Source organism: Odocoileus virginianus, chromosome 3 (assembly GCF_023699985.2).
Source record: "Odocoileus virginianus isolate 20LAN1187 ecotype Illinois chromosome 3, Ovbor_1.2, whole genome shotgun sequence".
In the NCBI taxonomy this organism is placed as follows: Eukaryota; Metazoa; Chordata; class Mammalia; order Artiodactyla; family Cervidae; genus Odocoileus; species Odocoileus virginianus.
In genome coordinates, this window is record NC_069676.1 from 31,332,585 (window position 1) to 31,357,005 (window position 24,421).

Here is a 24,421-nt window from a genome sequence, read left to right on the forward strand (position 1 = left end):
TCATATAATTCTCTCCTTACAGTCCTTCAGTAGTTATCTATTGTCTTTAAAATAAAAGTCAAACTTCCTCACATAACCACACACTGCACACTGCCTCAGATAAAAGGAACTGTGTAAAAACAGGCTGATTTTTAATACCAAACTGAAGACTCAAATTGAGATGGCAGAGTAGGAGGACACAGAATCCACCTCCCGCACAAACTCATCAAAAATACGCCTCCACTGAAAATTAAGTGGAGACCAACAGAAAGACTCCTATACAACCAAGACTACAAAAAAGACCCACAGGTAATCAGGTAGGAACTGAAGAAAAGCAATCAGGTAAGGACCGGTGGGAGAGGATCAAAGGAAAAGGGAGATGGTGGAGGGTGAGACCTTCCTGGGGGACTGAGCAATTTAAGCCACATATTGGGTGTCCAACAAAGGAGGACAAGCTCCCATGGCTGGCTGGAAGGCCACTGGGACAAGAGCGTTATGGGAAGCCTAGACTCCAGGAGTGAGTGAATACTCACTTACTCTCAAGGCAGGGCAGAGAGGGCAGGCAGGGCAGAGAGGGTGTACTGAAACCACCTGGGTGGCTGACTGCTTTTCTACAAAAAGTAAAATTCTCTGGTTCCCAGCCTGAGCCGAGGGAACACTCCATCACCACACATCACATCACAGCTCCACAGTCTAGGCTGCCATGATCAAGGAAAAGCCTCAGCTATAAGATGCTAAGGAGGTCCAAGCCCTAAGCGGCATCTGAACAGGGAGGGGACAGCCATTACTGGCGACTGTGCAGAGGGCCCAGATCTCTGATGGCGGCCAGGCCAACAAAGCCCATGCTCCACCCCTCACTGAAATACCCATACCAGCCACTCCTCTACTGAACCACTCGGGGGCAAGGGTGTCGGTGCTTGAAGTGGGAAGAGCACACACCTAAAGGGAACTGAACCAGCTCAGACCCAACCCTCAGGGCTTCTGCCCCAGCAATTAGAGAGCTGCCCCTGCCCCTAATTGGGGGGGTGGGGGTGGGGGTGGGTGGGGGGGACAGCAACTAAGCTGAGAAGCCCCACCTAACATCTGACTCTACTCTTCCATCTCCAGCCCCACCTCCTACAAAGGTGATAGCTGTCAGCACACCCTGAGGAAAGACCTAAACTGTGCTCACATCAAATCCAGCCCTCCCATCAAAGCCACTGGGCACCTGCAGACTGTACAGGGGCACACCCACAAAAGAAAAACCGTAATAATTGTTTCACCTGATTTCAATAGATAAAGAAATAGATAAGCAAAGTGAAAATACAGAGGAGTCTGTTTCAATTGAAAGAGCAAGAGAAAATTCCTGAAAAAAACAACAAACGAAACAGAAACAAATAATTTACCAGATAAAGAATTCAAAGCATTAGTAATAAGAACACTAACTGAATTAGGAAAAAGAATAGACAAATACAATGAGAGCTTTAACAGGGAACTAGAAATTTTTAAAAAAGAACCAATCAGAGCTGAAGAATATAGACTAACTGAAAAGAAAAATGTACTAAAAGGGATTAACAGCACACCACCCTTATGGCAGAAAGCAAAGAAGAACTAAACAGTCTCTTGATGAAAGTTAAAGAGGAGAGTGAAAAAGTTGGCTTAAAACTCAACATTTAGAAAACTAAGATCATGGCATCTGGTCCCATCACTTCATGGCAAATAAATGGGGAAACAATGGAAACAGTGACAGACTTTATTTTGGGGGGCTCCAAAATCACTGCAAATGGTGAGTACAGTCATGAAATTAAAAGATGCTTGCTCCTTGGAAGAAAAGCTATGACAAATCTAGACAGCATATTAAAAAGCAGAGACATCACTTTGCCAACAAAAGGTCCATCTAGTCAAAGCTATGGTTTTTCCAGTAGTCATGTATGGATGTGAGAGTTGGACTATAAAGAAAGCTGAGAGCCAAAGAATTGATGCTTTTGAGCTATGGTGTTGGAGAAGACTCTTGAAAGTCCCTTGGACTGCAAGGAGATCCAACCAGTCCATCCTAAAGGCAATCAGTCCTGAATATTCACTGGAAGGACTGATGCTGAAGCTGGACCTCTAAGACTTTGGCCACCTGATGCAAAGAACTGACTCACTGGAAAAGACTCTGATGCTGGGAAAGACAGAAGGCAGGAGGAGAAGGGGACAACAGAGGATGAGATGGTTGGATGGCATCACTGACTCAGTGGACATGAGTCCAGGCAAGCTCTGGGAGTTGGTGATGGACAGGGAAGCCTGGCATGCTGCAGTCCCTGGAGTTGCAAAGAGTCAGACACGACTGAGTGACTGAAGGGAGCTGAACTCAGGTGATACAGAAAAACACGTACATGATCTAGAAGATAGAATACTGGAACTCACTTAATCAGAACAGTGAAAAGTAAAAAGTAGAGAACATTTTAAGGGATCTTTGGGTAATATCATACACATCAACATTCCATTATAGGGGTCCCAGAAGAAAAACAGAGTAAAAATTTATTTGATGAAATTTGGCTGAAAACTTCCCAAGCCTAAAGAAGGAAACAGATGTCTAGGTACAGGAAGCACAGAAGATCCTAAAGAAGATAAATACAAACAGACCCACACCAAGACATACCATAATTAAAATGGAAAAAGCTAAAGAGAGAATTTTAAAGGTAGCAAAAAGAAAAAGAGAGGGTCATATACAAAAGAATCTCCCCAAGGCTATCAGCTGATTTTTCTGCAGAAACTTTGCAGGCCAGAAAGGAGTGGCATAATGTATTTACAGTGCCAAAAGGGAAATCTACAACCTAGGCTACTCTTTCCAGCAAGATTATCCTTCAGAATTGTAGGAGATATGAAGAACTTTTTGGATAAGCAAAAATTATGAGTTCATCAATACTAACCAACCCTAAAATAAATGTTAAAGGGTTTTCTCTAAATAGAAAAGGAAAGGATATAACAAGAATTAAGTATAGAAAAGGAAAAATCCCACTAGTAAAAGCAAATATATAGGAAAGACAGAGGCTCAAATACTTAAATAAGCTAGTACAAAGATTAAGAAATAAAAACCTGTAAAATCAAGTATGACTACAACAATAAGTAAAGAGATAAACATGAAGATGTAAACTATGACATCAAAAACACGAAGTGTGGGGGAAGGGAGCAAAAAGTGTAGCTCTTTTAGAATGTGTCTGAACTTAAAAGGACTACTTGGAAAAAAAAAAAAGGACTACCTGGCTTAAAACAAATATAGTTATAGATCAACGTATATGAATTCCATGGTAACTGCAAATCAAAAACCTACCACAGATACCCAAAAACAAAACAGAAAGGAACACAAGCAAAAGAAAAGAACAAAACCACAAAGTAAGAAACTAAAAAGAAAAACAAAAACAGGGACGACTACAAGAATAACCAGAAACAAGTAACGCCAACACTGAAATAGAACTAGTCAGAAAAAAAAAAAAAAAAAAAAAGAACTAGTCGGCCTTAAGCAATCAGAATCTTATAATGTTTAATAAAATAATGTTGTTTAGTCGCTAAGTCACATTCGACTCTTTGTGACCCCGTGGACTATAGGCCACCAGGCTCCTCTGTCCGTGGGATTCTACAGGCAAGAATACTGGAGTGGGTTGCCATTTCCTTCTCCAAAATAAAATACAAAGATTTAGAAAAAAATTAAAGTACAATTCTAGCTACTGGCTAACCTCTACATTACATAATATGACAGACTTTTTTTGTGTTTTACCACCTTTTACGGTCAGCATATAAATATTCTGACATCAGAGTAGCAACACAAAACAAATACATCAAATTAAAGTGAAAAAATGAGAAGCTCTACTGAACAAGTAAGATATTACTGAGAAAAATAAACTGATTATTAAGACAGACGTGATTTTACTTACTCTAAAAGAAAATAGGAAAAAGTTAATTACAAGACATTCTAAAAAAAAAAAAAAAAGACATCCTGTATCTTTTAGCATTCTTTGCTTTATGAAAATCAGTACCAACACAAATACCTGAGAAAAGAACAAAGAATCACATCCATGGGACTGATTATACACAATCACTAAGTTTAAGATATACACAGAAAATGCTCCTTTCAGTTGTTGATCAGATTTTAAGTAGTTTGTTGAAGTAATTTATTAAATAAAACTATTCGAATAGGATGATATTTAAGTAACCAAAATAAGGACTAGTCAAAATCGACATGGGGATTCCTGGTGGCTCAGCAGGAGAGAATCCACCTGCTAATGCAGGAGACGCAGGTTCAATCCCTGGGTCAGGAAGATCCCTGAGAGAAGGAAATGGCAACCCACTCCAGTATTCTTGCCTGGGAAACCCCATGACACAGGAGCCTGGGGGGCTAAAGTCCTTGTGGTTGCAAAGAATTAGACATAGTGACTAAACAAAAAACATCAATATACACTAATGGCTGACATGCACACAAATAACTTACAATAGAATTTATTTAGTCACTTCTCTGCCAGTTTAACACACTGACACAGTTTGGAAGGTTAGTCAGAACATAAAATTACATATGATCAAGAACTCACCTGCTCTGGGAATTGGTTTATATAACTCCAAGTACTGCTCCCCATGAAGAATCTACATTAAGGTAAGCAAAATTTGGTCAGTAGACTTCCTTTCTCCATAGGCTCTTCTGTGAATACTGCTAATCCTAAGTGGCATTTCACTGCCCACTTGTTCACATGACTACTTCCCCCAATCTATCTATCTCAGTTTGGCTCTTATTCCTTAACTATATTATTCAGAAATCATCAGTCCCCCAATTTAAAGACTATTGGCTCTCTGGAACAGAGAAGATACACTGTCTTCTTTCTTGACATTCTTAATCCTTGCTGAGTGATAATCGTGTATTATTTGCCATGGAGACACTAAACTCAGTATATTCCCAGGGCTTATCACCATGCTTGGAACACACTGGGTATCCACTACATATCTACTGTATAAAAATAAACAAACTAGTCAGTACTAGTAATTTCAGGTGATACCTGGCAAATACAAATGACTCAACCAAAACACAAAGATAAATATTAAAGCCATGGTTAGAGTAAAAGCACTATCAATGTCAACATTTCCTTAGTGTTATATCTTACAAATTACCTACAAAGAGTAAATACCAAAGACCTTGTGTAATTTCACAGCCACATTAACCTCAATTTATCAAAACAATATAAGAATATAATACAGGAAAACAAGTGAACAATAATAAAAAAAAAAAAAAAAACCTGACCACATATCCGAATGACCACATTCCACTGCTATGGGACAGTTTAATTCCCAGTCTTCCTCAGAACCCAGAAAGGAAACAGAATGGGGAGGAGGATAGTGACGAGAGGACAAATGAAGGATGGCCTCAATATCATGTCTTGAAACTCAAGGCTGGGAAGACTGGGATTCAAATCCCAAGATGGCTATCATTTCCAGTCACAGATTTTGAATACCACTCATGATGTCCAATCCCTTTCAACTCCAAGGAAGAATTCTGAAATATCAGCTTTAATTGTTTACAAGGACATTATCCAAACAGGAAAACTGTATGCAACAAATGCCATGGGAGAATGACTGAAACAACAAACTTCTTGGCATCTATTTCTTGCCTCCCTCCCAACTTCATCAAATAATAAAATAAGTGTAGATTCTCATGGACTCAGAGAAGCAATGAACTAACGATTCTCTAGTAAATGGGTTCTCCAATCAATCAAAATCACAGAAATCAGTTTAAGGGTTTACAATTCAACAGTTATCAACTGGGTCTATGACCTGAACCTTACTTCAAGAAATAAAATATATCCTACCTCAGAAACCTTCTCACAATTGTTTGCTCCTTCCTTCTTGAAACACCTTATTCATTCTGCTTCTCAAATACCACATTCTCCTGACATTCCTCATATTTCACCCAGTCTCTGTCTTCCCAGTCTCTCCTTCTTCCCAGTCTCATTCCTCCCATACCTTCCTTTTCATTCATTCCTTCCATCTCATTCCTTCCCAGTCTCCCTTATTAACTTCTCCTCATCTTGTAAACCTCAATTCACCACAGGATTCCCAAATTCAGGGTTTTCGTTACCTATATTCATATACTGGTGATTTCACATAGTATCATGTCTTTAAATCTCACTTAAATGCTAAGAATCCCAGGAGGACCATCCCCCAACCTCTAAACTCATATATTCAACTGCCCACTTTGTATCTCCACCAAAACCAACTCCTGATCATCCCCACCTTAAAGTAACTGCACACATCTATTTTATTATACATAATAATATGTCATATGTAACTACCATACATATTAAATATATTGTGTATAATTAATTATAAATCATACATAGATATATATGCATATACATCATCCCAGTTAACCAGACCAAAAACCTTCATCCTTGACTCCTCTTTCTTTCCATGTACATCAAGCCTTGTGCTAGAATTACTATAATAGACTCCAAACTGGTTTCCCTGCTTCCATGCTTGGCCCCCATATAATCTATTCTCTATAGAGAAGCAAAAATGAGACTGTGAGTGAACACAGCCGGATCATATCACTCCTCTGTTCAAAGCACTACAAATGGCCTCCCATATTAATCAGAGTGAGCTGAAATTCTCAAGTAACTACAAGGCCCTGTTCTCCTATCACTGCCCCCTTGCTCATTTATGGCTAGCTGTATTGACCTCCCTGCTGTTCTAAAAATAAGCTAAGTATGCACCTGCCTTGGGCCTTTTTCACCTGTTCTCTCTGTTTCATATACTCTTTCCTCTTGCTCCTTCATCACTATGATCAGGTAACAATTATCATATGGAACTTACATATAAGGAAACTGAAGCTTAGAGAAGCTATTTACTCTTGGTCAAATAGCAACTAATGACACAGAGAGAATTAATAACATTATGCCAAGGTTGCAGGACTGTACATAATTGTTGTTTTCTTCTTTTTGCTTGCCTTTTCAGCTGCCTACCCTTCTGTTCTTAAAAAGAAAAATCAAAAGACATGTTAAATCTTTATTCCTGAATCAACCAGTACATACTGTTGCATTAATTCACCACACACACACTAATGTGACATTTACCAATCATATTTAAAGAAACAGAAAAACAAAGATTTCTTATTATGCATACCTTTGCTAAGTTGATTGAAAGCCCAGGAATCTCTGCTAATCCTCCACCCATTATAGATTTCTGAGCAAGAATAACTCCGAAGGTTGGCAAACAGGAGAAATCAGAACTCCCTTCATAAATAAACTTCATATCTTTTGGCTCCTTGACTGATGCTCCCACTCCAAGGGCATACATAATAGTGTCCAGTTCCGCATAAGAAGCATGAAATGGAGGAAGTTTATGACCAATAGCTCCAGCCTGTGGACCAATTGTAGAAAATTATTTTTTCACTGATATTCTTATCAAATCTTTAAATTGTTAACTTTTCAAAACTATTAACTGTTACATATTTAGTTTCATAAACAGAATGGTATTTTAGTGAATTTGAATGGAATATGTTTCATTACATTTGATTTTTAAATAAAGACAATTAAAAACGTGGAAAAAGACTTCATTTACAAATAAGTACTTTTTTATTGCCTGCTTCTTGCTAACAGATAGGATATTTCATTTTCAACCTTCCTGTCTCTGACGATGGAAGACCCTATTAATTCAGTGATTGTGAGCTACTCAAAATTATTAATAATAAATTTATTATAAATAGGATAGTGAATGGCTCTGTAAGCTCTATTATATAAAAGTCAGTATAAACAGATGAGCAAAACGCTGCTAGTGCTTATTATAAATTAGACTCCCTCATAATAGTTTGAGTTAAAATTAGATTTTTACCTTAAGATGTTACCCAGAACTGTTCTTTATCTAACTGGATATTGTATTTTTCTACTTAGTGATGACCTGCCTAGCTAATTTGTGAAGCATATTAGGTTATAAAAGAATGATGTCCATTTTGGATCACTTTCATTTTAAGCAGGAGTCAACAAACAACAGCCGAGACTTAAGAATGATTTTTTACATCTTCTAAGAGTGGTCTAACAAAAGAAAAATAAGATTATGTGTCAGAAACAGTGTGTGGTCCATCTAGCCTAAAATATTTTCTATCTGGCCCTTAACCAAAAAGTGGGCCAACAGAGTAAAATCACATTTATAAACTGATCATATTCTCAGGGTTAAAATTAGATTATTTATTTTATCACTATGTCTGCCGTGACTCACAAAACACCACAACTGAATGTGTCAAATGATTTATTTTTTATTTATGCACTACAATTAAAAAAAAAAAAGGAGACACACCAGAGGTAGTTAATCAGCAAACTTCACAAGAGCTATAACCAGACTTCTATTAGACTTTCTGACACAGTGGGAGACTTTTTACTTGCAGCCATGTTGACATATTTCCAAAATACAATCTGTCAATGCTTTCTCTTAAAAGACATGACTCAAAAGAGGCACTAAACTAAATATCCTTTTCTAAAAAGTTAGAAAGTGACCAAAGTATGATAATCAAAATGCTCCAAAAAACAGAAGACACACTGAAGAAGAATAAAAGTTACATTTAATATTTTAACCTTAATTCCATTCAAATTTTATACATATTTAGTGCATGTTTTATAAAGTTTTACAGTCATTTATCTTTCCTATTTAACAATAAATTAATAGCTTGGAAAACCACTTTTTGTATGAAAGAAATTTAGAGAAAGGAAAAAAGGAAAGAAAAGAAGAAATCTTTAGAGAAGGCAGAGTTTTAGGTTTTCTCCTCCACTTACAAATCCAGATGTGTCTGCTGATGTTGCATGACTGGTCTGATTTGCTGAAACTCCTTCACCTGAATTTATTTTATTTAGAGCTTCAACTATACTGCCAATGGACTCTAGAAAAAAAAAAGAAAAGGATAATAAATAATAATAATAATGCTTTTTATCCATTGATGGATGAATGGATAAAGATGTGGTACACATATATAATAGAACATTACTCAGCCATAAAAAGAACTGAAATAATGTTAAATAAAGACATGGGTGGACCCAGAGATTGTCATACTGAGTGAAGTAAGTCAGAAAGAGAAAGACAAATACCTGTGATATCACTTATATATAGAATCTAAAAAAATGGTACAAATGAACTTATTTATAAAACAGAGTTAGAGGTGTAGCAAGCAAACCTGTGTGACCAAGGGAGGAGAGGAGAGGGGAAGGGATAAACTGGGAAACTGTAACTGATATATATACACGGCTACACAGAAAACACATATCTAATAAGTACCTACTGTTAGCACAGGGAATTCTACGCAGTACTCCATAATGACTAAATGGGAGATGAACCCAAAAAAGAGTGGATACATGTATATGTATAACTGATTCACTTTGCTGTACACTAACACAACATTGTAAATCAACTATACTCCAATAAAAATTAATTTTTAAAAAATCACTCCAAGGTCGATGAACCTAGAGCCTGTTATGCAGTGAGGTAAGTCAGAAAGAGAAAAGTAAATATCGTATGTGTTGTGCTAAGTCACTTCAGTCATGTCTGACTCTTTGCGACCCTATGAACTGGAGCCCACCAGGCTTCTCTGTCCATGGGATTCTCCAAGCAAGAGCATTGAAGAGGTTTGCCATGGCATCCTCCAGGGGATCTTCCCAACTCAGGGATCAAACCCACGTCTCTTACATCTCCTGCACTGGCAGACAGGTTCTTTACCACTAGCACCACCTGGGAAGCCCAAATATCATATATGAATGCATATATGATATATATGCATATATATCCGTATATATGCATATACGGAATCTAGGAAAACAGTACTGATGAACCTATTTGCAGGACAGGAATGGAGATGGAGACATAGAGAATGGACTTGTGGACACAACAGGGGAAGGCCAGGGGACGAAACAGGAGAGTAGCATCAACATATATACGCTAGCCATGTGTGAAATAGACAGTTAGTGGGAAGCTGCTACATAGCACAAGGAACTCAGCTTGCTTCTCTGTGATGACAGGGAGGGAAGGGGTCCAGGGAGAGGGAAGGTGGAAGAGAGGCTCAAGAGAGAAGGGATATATGTATACTTAGAGCTGATTCACGTTGTTGTATAGCAGAAACCAATACATTATAAAGCAATTGTCCTCCAATTAAAAATAAATTTAAAAACACCACTCCCTCTAAGGTATGGGAAAAACATTTGCACATGTGAAACACCTAGCCAATTATTGCACACTGCCATTTAAATAGTGGTATACCGAAAAAAAAAAACAGTGACATACATGACAAACTTCCAGATTTTTCTTATATAGAACTATATTTCATTTATACTGAAAAAAATTTTCAGTCATGAAATTCAAGTCCCTCAATGCAGGATAACTAAAGCACAAACTGAATTTTCTCTTTAGGATTACTGGAATTTAAATAAGACAGGGTGCTTTGGTAAACCTATTACATAAAGATCACAAAAGCATCATCTTTCAAGAGTCATAAAGAGCTAATGTTCCCCTGGTAAAATCCAAATAAATGTAAGCTATTTCCACATACACACACACACACACACACACACACACGCACAAAATGCTTTTGTTACAGATGTGACTGAGAAAAAATACAATGCTTTAGATAATCATGCCTGTAATATCCAGCAAACCTACTACAGAAACTTCACTTGTGTTCATGAACTGACTATATGATGTCAGGCTATTATTACAGGAAAAAAATGTGAAAGATTGAGCAGATGAAAGATAACTGGGTGTTTCCATAGACTCTTCAGGTTAAGATTCTAAGCAGGCTCGGAGTTTTGCAAAGTCTCTGAGAAATTTTACAATTCTGTAAAGTGGGACCCTTGTACATCCACAGACGTACAATTCCAAGATAGTGGAGGGAAAGCTAATTTCCCTTCTTTCCCCACCATCACCACCCCCGCTCCAGGATGCAACAATGTCAAGATTACCCCCCCGGGCCTCTATACAGGTAACCTCAGAAAATATTACTGAAAATTCTTCCACAGAAAACCACCCATTATGACCAATGACTCCAGAGAGAGTTCAGAAGCTGCTATTCTGAGGTCTAAAAGGTTAATAAAAGAGACTCATGGAGCATCATGAGTAACATGTGCCCTAAGATTTATCAGGGCTTCCCTGGTGGCACAGTGGTAAAGAACCCATAAGATCCCTGAGTCAGGAAATGGAGAAGGAAATGGCAACGCACTTCAGTGTTCTTGCCTGGGAAATCCCATGGACAGAGGAGCCTCTCCTGGAGCTGGATACAACTCCGTGACTAAACAACAACCACCACCTTGGTATAGACTTGACAGTACTGAACTCACAGACAGACCATCTGAATTAACTCTTGGCTCAAACACTGAGAAAGTATGGCCCACTTATTCAACTTTTCTGGAATTCAGTTCCATCATCTGTAAAATGAGAACACTGATATGGGTGCTTGGAAAGTCTCGATTTTACAAACAATGTAAGGTTTTTTTCCCTAACTGTACTTCAAATACTAGGGGTATCTTTTCATTTATAAATATATAATTCATTAGTTAGCTTTTTCTTTATATTAGTCTAATACTTTTTAAAATTAATTTATCTATTTTAATTGGAGGCTAATTACTGTACAATATTGTACAATACTGTACAATATTGTGATTTTTGCCATACATTGACATGAATCAGCCACAGGTGTACATGTGTCCGCCATCCCGAACCTCCCTCCCACCTCCCCCCATCCCATCCCTCTGGGTTGTCCCAGGGCACCAGCTTTGAGTGCCCTGTTTCATGCATCAAACTTGGACTGGTGATCTATTTCACATATGGTAATATACATGTTTCAATGCTATTCTCTCAAATCAACCTACCCTCACCTTCTCCCACAGAGCTCAAAAGTCTGTTCTTTATGTCTCTTTTGTTGTCTCGCATATAGAGTTGTCATTACTATCTTTCTAAATTCCATATATATGTGCTAATATACTATATTGGTGTTTTTCTTTCTGACTTACTTCACTCTGTATAATAGGCTCCGTTTCATCTACCTCATTAGAACTGATCCAAATGTGTTCTTTTTAATAGATGAATAATATTCCATGGTGTATATGTACCACAGCCTTCTTATCCATTCGTCTGCTGATGGACATCTAGGTTGCTTCCATGTCCTGGCTATTATAAACAGTGCTGCGATGAACATTGGGGTGCACGTGTCTCTTTCAGATCTGGTTTCCTCAGTGTGTATGCCTAGCAGTGGGATTGCTGGGTCATATGGCAGTTCTATTTCCAGTTTTTTAAGGAATCTCCACACTGTTCTCCATAGTGGCTGTACTAGTTTGCATTCCCACCAACAGTGTAAGAGGGTTCCCTCTTCTCCACACCCTCTCCTGCATTTATTGCTTGTAGACTTTTGGATAGCAGCCATCCTGACCGGCGTGACATGGTACCTCATTGTAGTTTTGATTTGCATTTCTCTGATTATGAGTGATGTTGAGCATCTTTTCATGTGTTTGGTAGCCATCTGTATATATTCTTTGGAGAAATGTCTGTTTAGTTCTTTGGCCCATTTTTTGATTGGGTCGTTTATTTTTCTGGTAATGAGCTGCATGAGTTGTTTGTATATTTTTGAGATTAACTATAAAACTCCTAGAGGAAAACATAGGCAAAACACTCTCTGACATAAATCACAGTAAGATCCTCTATGACCCACCTTCCAGAGTAACGGAAATAAAAGCAAAAATAAACAAATGGGACCTAATTAAACTTAAAAACTTTTGTACAATGAAAGAAACTATAAGCAAGGTGAAAAGACAGCCTTCAGAGTGGGAGAAAATAATAGCAAACGAAGCAACTGGCAAAGAATTAGTCTAATACTTTTAAGGCAATGAAGTGGAATTCTGACATCTGAGAAAAATTTTTTTAAGATATTTCTTCCTTTTTCCTTTTCTTCATTTTCATTGATAGGTGACTGCTATTCATAGACTAAACTTACCTCAAATACTAAAAAAAAAAAAAAGAATACAGAAAATGATACTTCTAATGACATAATAATCATACCCTGATTGAGAAAAGTATAAGAAAAATTTCAGCAAGTGTACCAGCAGACAGGGAAGCATCATTAGGATAAAAAGAAAAATAGCAGGCTAGTCATTTTTCAGATATATTCTTCTATTGAACATTAAATATAATGCTGGGGGGAAAATAATTTTCCTGCAAAATAATTTCAATTCATTATCTTTCCTAGACAGGCCTTTAAATTTCATGTACTATAAACATATGTGAATTATACTAGAAAAAAACAATATAATTTTTATTGGTCATTTCCTGTGGCATATCATAGACGATTCAATAACTCACAATAACAAGCATTTACTAAATGCTTTCTATGAGTTCAGCACTACCCTAGCACCAAATACAAAAGAAGGACACACAAGATACAGTCTCTACCTCCAAAGGAACTCTCCAGTTAAGAAACCACCTTATGAAAAAAAGTAGTGGAAAGCAGTCGTGATTAGATGCTCAAGCGGAAGAGTTCAGCTAAGAGAGAGATCCATGAAACCCAGAATATCTGGGAAGATTTTGTTGAACATCTAGGGCTTGAGTTTTTCTGAAGAAGCATTGAGATTAGCAGAGGCGATAAAAGGAGTAAGGAATATCTTAGAAAGGCAGAGAAACAGTAACAAGGACAAAGTGCTAAAACAAAGCAAAATCTATTCACTAGATAGAAAAGCCCTAAGCCTAAATAAAATAGACCTAAATAAACTTTTGAGGAAATTTAAAAAAAAAAAATCAAGTCAGATAAGGAGCATGTGATTAGATACGGCAAGACTGAAATCAACCATCAGATGGGGAACAGATGCATTGAGCACAAATGGGTAAACACTTTCTACCATCCCCCAATCACACACACATGTACTGAAAAACTAGGATCATAAGAAAACTGGAAAAACTAGACTTCCCTGGTGGCGCAGGTGATAAGAATCTGCCAGCTAATGCAGGTGACATGGGTTTGGTACTTGATCCAGGAAGATTCCACATACCAAGGGGCAACTAAGTTCGCATGCCACAACTCCTGAAGCCCTTGTGCTCTAGGGCCCACAAGCTGCAACTACTGGGCCTGTGTGCTGCAACTACTGAAACCCACCTGCTCTAGAGCCTGTGTTCTGAAACAAAAGAAGCCACTGCAATAAGAAGGCCCCGCAATGCAACAAAGAGTAGCCAGTCCCAGCTCTCTGCAGCTAGAGAAAGCCCATGCAAAAGCAAGAAGATCCAACGCAATTATAAATAAATAAAAAGACCCACTGGATGCTCATATTTTTAAAATAAATAAAAAGAGGCTTGAAAAAAAAAATGTAACAAGACAAAAAAAAAGAAAATTGATAAACTGACAGTGGGAGTAACATACATATCTGAAATTGGAGAGTTCTAATACCTACTGGAGCAGAAAATGTACTGTGGATGACTCGAGCATCTAAGTTAGCACAGTTAAGAAGACAGTTCCATAAGAGAAGAGAACGCTTTATTGCCTCTGATCCCCCAGGCAGGACTGAACTCACTTCTCTTTACCTTGAATACTCCGAGGCTTGGTGGCATTATCGAAATCACAGATCTTTGTCCAGTTAGCCTTCACTGCCTCAGGAGTCATTGGCTGAGTCTTCTGTCTCACAAGGGCTCCAAGGCTCCGCTCCCATCGTACTGGTTATAGAAACAAAACTGAGATGCTGAACACATAGACAGAAAGTAGAATTCATGAGTCTGATGAATTTTTTTTTTTTAACTTCAAGAAAGATGGAATTTGGAAAAAAGATTCTAACTTCTAAAGACTTTTACTACAAGCCTTAAATGGCATTTTATTCTTCAAACCCACTAAGATAGTATTAAATTTTTTTTTAAATATTTAAAGCTGAAGCAAAAAACCTCTTTCTCCTCTGCCTATGCCAGATACTACTAAAGGTAGGATGAATTACTGAATCAGAAGTTAAATTATATATAATCACACAGAAAAACTGACTTCATCACCACAGATCACTTAGATACTCCACTTTAAGGTAACAGAACAGAATAGAGCGTTGCTGGATAGGAAACTGAAATGGTAACAGGTCAAAGACTCCATATAATCAAATTAATGTATCGGACAGCCCCAAATAATTCTCCCTTTTCCTCCTTTTGCTCTTCCTCTCTATCCAGGGGAAGTCAACTTGATTGCCCAGATTCACAAAAATCATTGCTGCATAAGTTCCAAGATTTTTAACATTGTTTCTTTTTTAAAAGGCCTCAGAAATAAATAATCACTAGTAACCTTATTTAAACATAATGGTCAGATTTTGACAATGACTAAAGTGAAGATTTGTCTTGGGGAATGACAGAAGCCTCTAGAGATTTCCTGCTGATGAAGTTCCACATATGGCTTTTATTGCAATACCTACCCTTTCTTTCTTAAAGATATCACAAGATACTTAAAAAAGTTTGAATGTTACTTCATAACTAGAGAGATCATTAATATTACTCTATTGTAACAATGTCATCCACTCATGGCAGACTATTAAATAATTCAATTAATTTTGATACCAACATCCAACTGAAAACTTGAACTGGGATACTGGTATGTTCACAACATTTTTTTAAATGCCGTAAAGTAATTATCCAGTTTGGAGCTCACAGCATTTAAGAACTGGGGGAAGAAAGGGTTGAAGCCAGACGAATTTACTATTGGGCTGAAGAAGAATAGCGCCAAGGAAGAAAAGAGTCCATGAGAGAAGTAGAGAACCTGCCAGTCGCGCCATCTAGGACACAGCTTCTCCCAACTTTCCAACAGACGCCCTCCCTCCCACTCACTCCTCTGCTGAACAGCCACGTGGGGTGTGTCAGAGACATGGACAGACGGACATCGATATAGGTACTGTGCTGTCTGAAGAAACAGCCAGCTCTGAAGAAGACAGGACAAATGCTGAGTAAGGACTGCCAACAGGAAAAAAACTGAAAAGATCCCAGAACATGGCACAGGTGTGCACGACAACTTCCTTTATTTAGAAGACGTCTTTGCTATAACAATGTTTGAGTTTGATTATGCGTGCACTAGATCCCACGGTTAGACATTTGACAGCTCTAACTGGATATACAGGTTTAAAAAAATGGAAATAATGTACAGCAAAACAAAAATCAAAAGACACTTACATTTTCCAATCCATCCTGCTCCAACCTACCAAAAAGAGGGGGGGAAAAGTTATACCATCTAATGTGGAACTACTAATAGAATTTTCAAAGTTTAAAAAAAAAAACAGCTATTTAAGAGTATCGGAATGCTAGATGACAAAGGATGAAAAAAATGCTAAATCTACTAAAAACACTAAATCTACTAAACCTACAGATCTACTAAAGCCCACTGGCCCACATGACTTTGCACTATTTATGCTATCAAAGCAGAAAACTTAAGCAGCACCTACAGTAGCAACATACATAGTAAGCATGACTCTATAAGGTGATACCAGTTCTTCTATTGACTAGCTGTGCAATCCTGGTCAAACTATTTGACTTCCCTATACCCAAGATTCCACTTATGTAAAATTAGGATAATAATACACTCTTGATGAGGCAACCATGAAGGTTAAACAATATAAAAACCAAATGTGCCCAGCATATCACTTGAAATACATAACCCTCTACAAAGACTTAATGAACAAAAATAAACAAATAAAATAACAAAAGACAAAACCAGCATTTGACTTAATGAACTACATAGTCATTTTAATGAAACACCTTTATATATAGATAAGACAAATGACCAAATACATTAATCACCATGCAGAAAGATGATATTTTTTCCAAAAGTCATTCAAGGAAATCCTCAGAAGAAAATGTCTGATGGAAGAAAACCTTTTTGTCCTATCTTCAAACACCACAACTACAGTGTTCCAATGCATATAAGAGAAGAAGATATATCAACAAACAACACACTTTTCAGTGGCTCTAGGTTCAAGAGTGTGACTTTTAATCACCCTTTCCTTTATATATATCTTAATAGGCCAATCAGCCTTGATGCTGTCAGTGGCATGGCATTGATGGCAAGAAAAACATCATCTTTTAACATATTTGGGGAGTGAAGCCACAAGCTGCAAACTCGTCTCAGATGCTAAGAAACAATAGCTCCAATTGACCCAAAAATCTCTGCCATTCTAGATATTTATCAAAGCTTTATAAACAAAGTGGCAACTTATGTTCGAGGTTTAAGTCAGGATATTACACACCTCTCTTACTGCATTTTGTACTCAATTTTGCATACCCAGTGTCCCTTGCTAAAAATGTCCACAATGTAGTGAAATAAAGCAATAACATACGAAACTTCACTTAGCATTATCCTAATTATCTGTGTATGAATAAGTGTGTGTGTACATATCTAAAAAGAGAGACTACTCGTGTAAAATGCACATTTAATAAAAGACTGGGAGAGAATACACATAAAAATATGAATAGGAATAATCTCTGGATAGTAGTAATGTGGAAGATTTTATTTTCTTCTATATATTCCCCTGCATATTTGAAGTTTTCTAAAAAAAAAAAGCAGACATTATTTTTGTTCACAGAATTAATAACAAATGTAAACGTAAAAGACAAATAGATTTTTAAAACTCCCTTAATAAGATATTAAGACATGCAGGCCAAATCTGGAGCGCCACATGGCTTCATATTATTAAATCTCATCTTCTATAAACCTAGAGTCATAAGGTTCTTTCCACCTTTAATTTTCACAATTCACAATCAATTGTGACTGTGATTAAGAGAGTAGATGTACCTACCTCTGCTTAGGCCTGTATAGACTGCTTTTCACTAGTAAGTGAAACAGCTTTTTATTCAAATAAATCAGACTAATATATCATTAATTTCAAACTGAGCCAGGTTATTCTTCTACCAAGAAATAGCTCTGAAGTCATGTATTTCCATATACAATAGGTTTATTATTATATTACCACAGAGAATCAAACAAAGGAGGATGACCGAAAACATAACAGTTCATGCTAGAAAAGAAAAAAGATCAAACTCAAACGAGGACTCAAAAATACAGGGACTTCTCTGACAGACCAGTGGTTAAGACATTGCACTCCCAATGCAGGGGGCATGGGGTCAATCCCTGGTCAGGGAACTAAGATCCTATACACTGCAAGAACAGCCAAAAAAAAAAAAAAAAATATATATATATATATATATATACACACACACATATATACACACACACATATATATATTTATTTATTTACGTAGCAGCATAAAGAAATCTGAAGGGATTTTGACTATAAAATGAAAACTGGATCTCACTGGATGGTGTGGTTATGTGTGGTTTTTATTTCTATAACATTTATAAAGCTTTGCAACAGGGAAAAACAGAAAAGTTTCTTTTTAAAGTCAATACAACTAATAAGTTGTGTTTACTGATCTATCATACCCAGACTGAATTCCTGCTATACTGATATAATAGTTAAAATTAAAGAGTGACTGCTATGTATACTAAGAGTTTAAAAATATGATTTCCAGTTCTCACAGCAAAACCCCAAGAAAACTAAACTCAGGGAGATTAATCTGTACACTACTCCAGAGAGTCAGCAATTACCAGAGCAAGAAACCAAAATACAACCTGGCTGACCTTAAACCATCAGTTCTACCCTTTCACTTTACTACTCAATATCTCAATATCAAAATTACTCAATATCTCAGTATCAAAAAAAATAAGATTTTCTGTATGACTAAATGCATCATACCAATCACAATCTTTCATCTGACAATAATATCAGAAATAAATAACTAGGGAAAAACAGAATTTACAAGTTGCTGTTACTTTCTCAAAAAAGGATATGTCATACTTGTTCCTTAATTATAACATAGACATAATATTAAAAAAACACATAAGTGATATCAACTGATACAGATTTTTACAGGCATAAACAATTGAAAAATATGAATTTTTGAATTTTTTTATATTTTATTAAACAAATATTGCTTTGGGAGAAAACAGAAAGGTACAGAATACCTCAAACAAGCCACCATTTTCTTCACAACTCTCATGGCAAAGCCAAAGGACCAGGGGTGCCACGTAATCCGGCTTTAGGGATTCCAGAAGATCTGAAATACATAGCAAAAAAGACCCTTACAAACAAGAATATATACATACTCAATCAATTACTTTACTTTCCAAAAATTCCTTACTTATAGATTCAGAGACTTTTTAAGTAAGAAAAAAATCAAATATACAAAATTAATTAGTATTAACATCCAAGGCTTTTAGAAGAATCTTTTCATCCCAATGGAGACTTTCAGCTTTCTAACACAGAAAGCATCAGACATACCTTTCCAAGGTCAGTAACGTTCTGTTTAGAAGACAAGTTAAAGCTGTCTCAGCAAAGACTGGTGAACAAAGGCATACACAACATAAGGAATTTAGATGCCAGCTGTTCACAAAACTATTTTGCTCTCCCAGGAGCTAGACAACTATAAAAGAGCCTTGACAAGTGTCATGACAGTAAGATAATGATATAAAATGGACCATGCAGCCATTACTGATGAGCCACAGAGTGTAGGAAATATCTTCCTGTTGCATACCTTCTGTGAGCAACTTAACAGGCAGAAATGTACTACACAGGGAGCATGAACACCTGTACGTTACTGCCAGCCCTGCCACACAGGCAACTCAGGGCACTGAGAACATCACTCAGCTCTCAAGGGCGTGTGTCTGCATCTGTGAGATGGCAGTCAAAATGCTCTGCCTGCCCATTCTACCAAGTTGTCCCAAGGTTCAAAGGAGATGTAATTTGTTAACACAGCTTATAAACTTTAAAGAATCAAATAAATGTAAATTTTAATTGTGAAATGACAAAATACAGTTTTATATTCTGAAGTGACACAGATGACATTTACAGTCCCTGTAAATGAAAGAGCAGCTCTAAAAACCTTTCACTTTATGGTATTCCTGATCTCAGAAACTGTGAGATAATATATACTTGTTTTAATCCACAAAACTTGAAGTAATGTATTACAAAGCAGTAAATAAATAATACAACTTGAAAGTTCATAGGTATTCATCCTAAGATTATGTCTCATTTCATGCAACAAACATGTAAGTTTCATATATGACTTTCCATTGATCAAATATATCTCAAAGGGGAAAATGAAATTACAGATGTCTCCACACACTACTCAGAACACCTGGTTCTCTAACAAATAATTCCTTTGATAGCCTGTAAGTGAATATTTCAGAAGAAGAGAAGAAAAACACTGAGGCAAAATAAATTTTTGGCTTTTTTTAAACTATAAAAAAGTAATCAATATCAAAATTTGAAATAACAAAAATTGAGAATCTAAAGTGTCTTTTTAAAATGACCTACAATAATTCTCTTCTTTTACAGAAGAGAAAACAGCTCTAGAAAGATTAAGCTATTTGTCTAAAGTAGATCTTATTCTCCCAATATCTTTCAGTAGAGTTTGGTGGAGGTAAAGACACTACATTAGACATTGACTTAACTTCTCCAGAGGCACAGACCTGTCCAAATTAATGCAAATTACATTCGCAAAGGAAAGCAAATTTAAAAGCTATATTTTTCAATATTTTCTTGAAGACTTGCTGCTTTCCCAAGATCTACAGATGATGGCAAAAAGTGACCAAGGTAGAAATCTAGCAAAGAAATGATAAGCATAAAAATCTAAATAGTGGTTATCTCTTGGCATGAAGCAGAGGAATAGAAGGTATAAAGTTAGATGCAAGTAATGCTTCAGTTCTTGGGTTGAGCAGCAAGTTCATGACTGTGATTACATTTTGATGCTTTATTTCTTACCAGTAACCTAAGCTGTTATGCATATGTATGTAGCTGTTGTGTGTATATGCATACACACACACACACACACACACTTAAAAGGGAGAAAAAAGTGAATTATATCTCTTCTTCATATAATCTAGTTCTTTAACAAGAATTCCTTCAATAAGATATGAGAGTATAGAGTCTTTAAAATAAGGGACTTTTTTAAATGGCCATGTTGACAAGAAAAAGGAAAAAAATTAGATCTCAGGTACAAATAACTATTCAACACTAAAGCAAACTGGTTAGGCACAGCTCTTAGAAAAATCCAGCAAGTTCTAAAACAAATGGTAGCTCAAATGCAGAAAGTAAAATGGTACTGTGAATAAGCATTTGTATTCCATGAAGGGATAGGCTACCCATTCCAGTATTCTTGGGCTTCCCTTATGGTTCAGCTGGTAAAGAATCCACCTGCAATGCGGGAGACTTGGGTTTGATCCCTGGGTTGGGAAGATCCCCTGGAGAAGGGAAAGGCTACCCACTCCAGTATTCTGGCCTGGAGAATTCCATGGACTGTATAATCCATGGGGTGGCAAAGAGTCGGACACAACCAAGCAACTTTCACTTTCACTTTCATTCCATGAAGCAGCTAATTTTAAAATAATTTCACTCATCAATTGTTTTGTACTGTTTCACAGAATCTACTTTTAAAGTATTATAGATACTTTCTTTTTAAACATATGTTAAAGCCAGGAGTATCAGAAACTAAACACAGTTTTGTACCAGTCAAGTATTCTCTTTATTATATAACCAAATAAATCAGCATTTATTGAAGATTGAAGGTGGGAGGTGGAAAGATTGAAGGTGGGAAAGATTGAAGGCAGGATAAGAAAGGGATGACAGAGGATGAGATGGTTGGATGGCATCACTGACTCAATGGACATGAGTTTGGGTAAACTCCAGGAGTTGGTGATGGACAGGGATACCTGGCATGCTGCAGTCCATGGAGGTGCAAAGAGTCAGACACAACTGAACGACTGAACTGAACTGAACTGAACTGACTGAAATCAGCATTGGCTCTTGATCATACATTTAAATTTTTTAATTTAAAACAGAAAAAGAGACTCAGATGTATAGAACAGACTTATGGACTCTGGGAGAAGGCGAGGGTGGGATGTTTCAAGAGAACAGCATTGAAACATGTATATTGTTTCAAGAGAACAGCATTGAAACATGTATATTATCTAGGGTGAAACAGATCACCAGCCCAGGTTGGGTGCATGAGACAAATGCTCGGGCCTGGTGCACTGGGAAGACCCAGAGGGATCGGGTGGAGAGGGAGGTGGGAGAGGGGGACCGGGATGGGGAATACATGTAAATCCATGGCTAATTCATTTCAATGTATGACAAAAACTACTGTAATGATGTAAAGTAATTAGCCTCCAACTAATAAAAATAAATGGAAAAAAAAAAAAAAAATAAAAAATAAAAAAATAAAAAATAAAAATTTATGTTTCATGTTTTCAAAAAATAAAGTTGGCAGACTCCCATTACCTGATTTCAAGACTTACTCTAAAACTATAGTAATCAAAACATCATGGTATTAGTAAAAGGATAGGCCCAGAGATCAACACAGCAGAGCAGAGAATCCAGAAATAGACTTACACATTTGTGATCAGCTGATTTTTGAGAGAAGAGCAAAGGCAATTCATAATCAAGAATGAGGAACAGTCTATAGAATAGGTGAACTGGTAGTTCCTTCAACAAAAAATTGGCACTTTTTTAAAAAGGAGAATGAACTATTATGTTATTATGTTAAATGAAACTTAAGAGATACAGTAACAAAATGCCTATGGGCTCTGTTTAGATCCTTTGGATCTAAACTAACTCTAAAAAGATCTGCCTGCCAATGCTAGAGACACAAGAGATGTGGGCTCTATCCTTGGGTCAGGAAGATTCCCTGGAATAAGAAATGGCAACCCACTCCAGGACTCTTGCCTAGAAAACTCCAAGGACAGAGGAGCCTGGTGGGCTACAGTCCATGGGGTCACAAAGGGTCAGACAGGACTGAGTGACTGAACGCACACACACACACAGACACTCACAGTAACCAAATGCCTGTGGGCTTTGTTTAGGTTCTTGGAAAATGAACCAACTCTACAAAGATACTTTTTAGGTAACTAGGAAGCTTTAATACAAACTTAGTATTAGACAATGTTAATGAATTATTTTAGTGTGTTATTGGCATTGTGGTTATAATGTCCGTATCTGTTGGAGAGACACATTTCCAAGCATATATTAGGTGAGAAGTAATGCCTGAGATTTGCTTTGAAATATCACAGAGAAAATGGGAGAGGGTAACAAAATAAGTCAATAAAATAAAATCATTTTGAAATATGCCCAGAGCATTCTGTTCTCCTTAACAAAGGCCTATCCTTAAGAGAAATTACCAGAGCTTCAATTAGACAAGTGAAGCCCCTCTAGTCTCCTGTCTCAAATAAGGGGGGTGGGGGAAAGGCTAAGAAACTCTTCTAAAAGTCAGCGTAAAGGGGCTCTGATCTTCTAAAAAAGTGGAGATGTAATTACCATATTAGAGAGCACACTCCCTTCCATTAACTTACAGTCACTTCAACAGGGCTCCAGTGTAACAACAGCAGATTACAACTGAGAGTGCTGCAACATACACGCTCTGTAACAAAGAGTATCTAAGGAAACCCAAAGACAGCAGGGTACCCAAAAGCAAGGACAGAGAGGAAAATGTCATTTCTGACACCAACATCTGCAGCAACCAGTAAACACAATCTAACTCCTGGCCAGACAAACATAAAACCTCACAATCAAGTTCAATACACCACAGTTTCTATCTACTCCCTCAACACATCATGCTCAGTTTTCAACAACAATTTCAAAGCCTGCTAAAAGACAAGAAAAGCACAGGCTGAAGAGACAAAGCAAGCATGAGAACCAGCCACAACAGACTTCCTTGGCAGTTCAGTGGTTAAGACTCTGCACTTTCATGATAGAAGGCATGAGTTCAGTCCCTGATTAGGGAACCAAGATCCCACACGCCACACAGTGCAGCCAAAAAACAAAGCAAAACAGAACAACAAACCCGAGATATAGCCTCAAATATAGCAGAGATTTTGGAATTATCAAACCAGGAATTTAAAATAACTGTAATTAACATGTTGAGGGCTCTAAGGGAAAAAAGTAGGCAATTTATAAGGGACAGATGACTTATTAGAAACAGACAGAAGGAAATGCTTTGGGAAAAAAAATCAAAAGGAAAGGCTAAAAAACAATGTAACATTCTAAAATGAAAAGAAGAATCAGTAAGCCTGAATGTATGTTAACAGAAACTTCCCAAACTGAAATGAAACACAAAGAGAAAAAAGAAGGAAAAAAAGAAGGGTAACAGAATATCAAAGAACTGTGGCATTGTATAATTATGATAAAAAGGCACATAATGAGAATACCAGAAATGGAAGGAAAAATGAAAAAAAAAGGAAGAAGAAATAGTTGAACCACTGATGTTTGAGAATTTTCCAAAGTTAATGACAGATACTAACCATATATCCAGGAAGCTCAGAGGATATCAAGTAGCATATAGCCAAAAATCTACACCTATTATTATGCATACTATATTCAAACTGCAGAAAAACAAGGAGAAAATCTTGGAGGAATAGAGGGGAAAA

General features: G+C 37.0%; 1 protein-coding gene across 2 annotated transcripts in view; it reads right to left on the bottom strand.

Annotated features, from left to right (window-relative positions):
- The window catches only part of HSD17B4 (hydroxysteroid 17-beta dehydrogenase 4), a 100,076-nt gene that overhangs the window by 35,866 nt on the left and 39,789 nt on the right, over positions 1 to 24,421 (bottom strand). For both annotated transcript variants that reach the window (XM_070465128.1, XM_070465129.1), the window contains exons 9-14: positions 18,968 to 19,059; positions 16,123 to 16,147; positions 14,515 to 14,643; positions 8,748 to 8,851; positions 7,105 to 7,341; positions 4,527 to 4,578 (exon numbers count right to left, since the gene is read on the bottom strand). In XM_070465128.1, the coding sequence (XP_070321229.1) occupies positions 4,527 to 4,578; positions 7,105 to 7,341; positions 8,748 to 8,851; positions 14,515 to 14,643; positions 16,123 to 16,147; positions 18,968 to 19,059 (639 nt within the window). The remainder of the gene's footprint in view (positions 1 to 4,526; positions 4,579 to 7,104; positions 7,342 to 8,747; positions 8,852 to 14,514; positions 14,644 to 16,122; positions 16,148 to 18,967; positions 19,060 to 24,421) is intronic.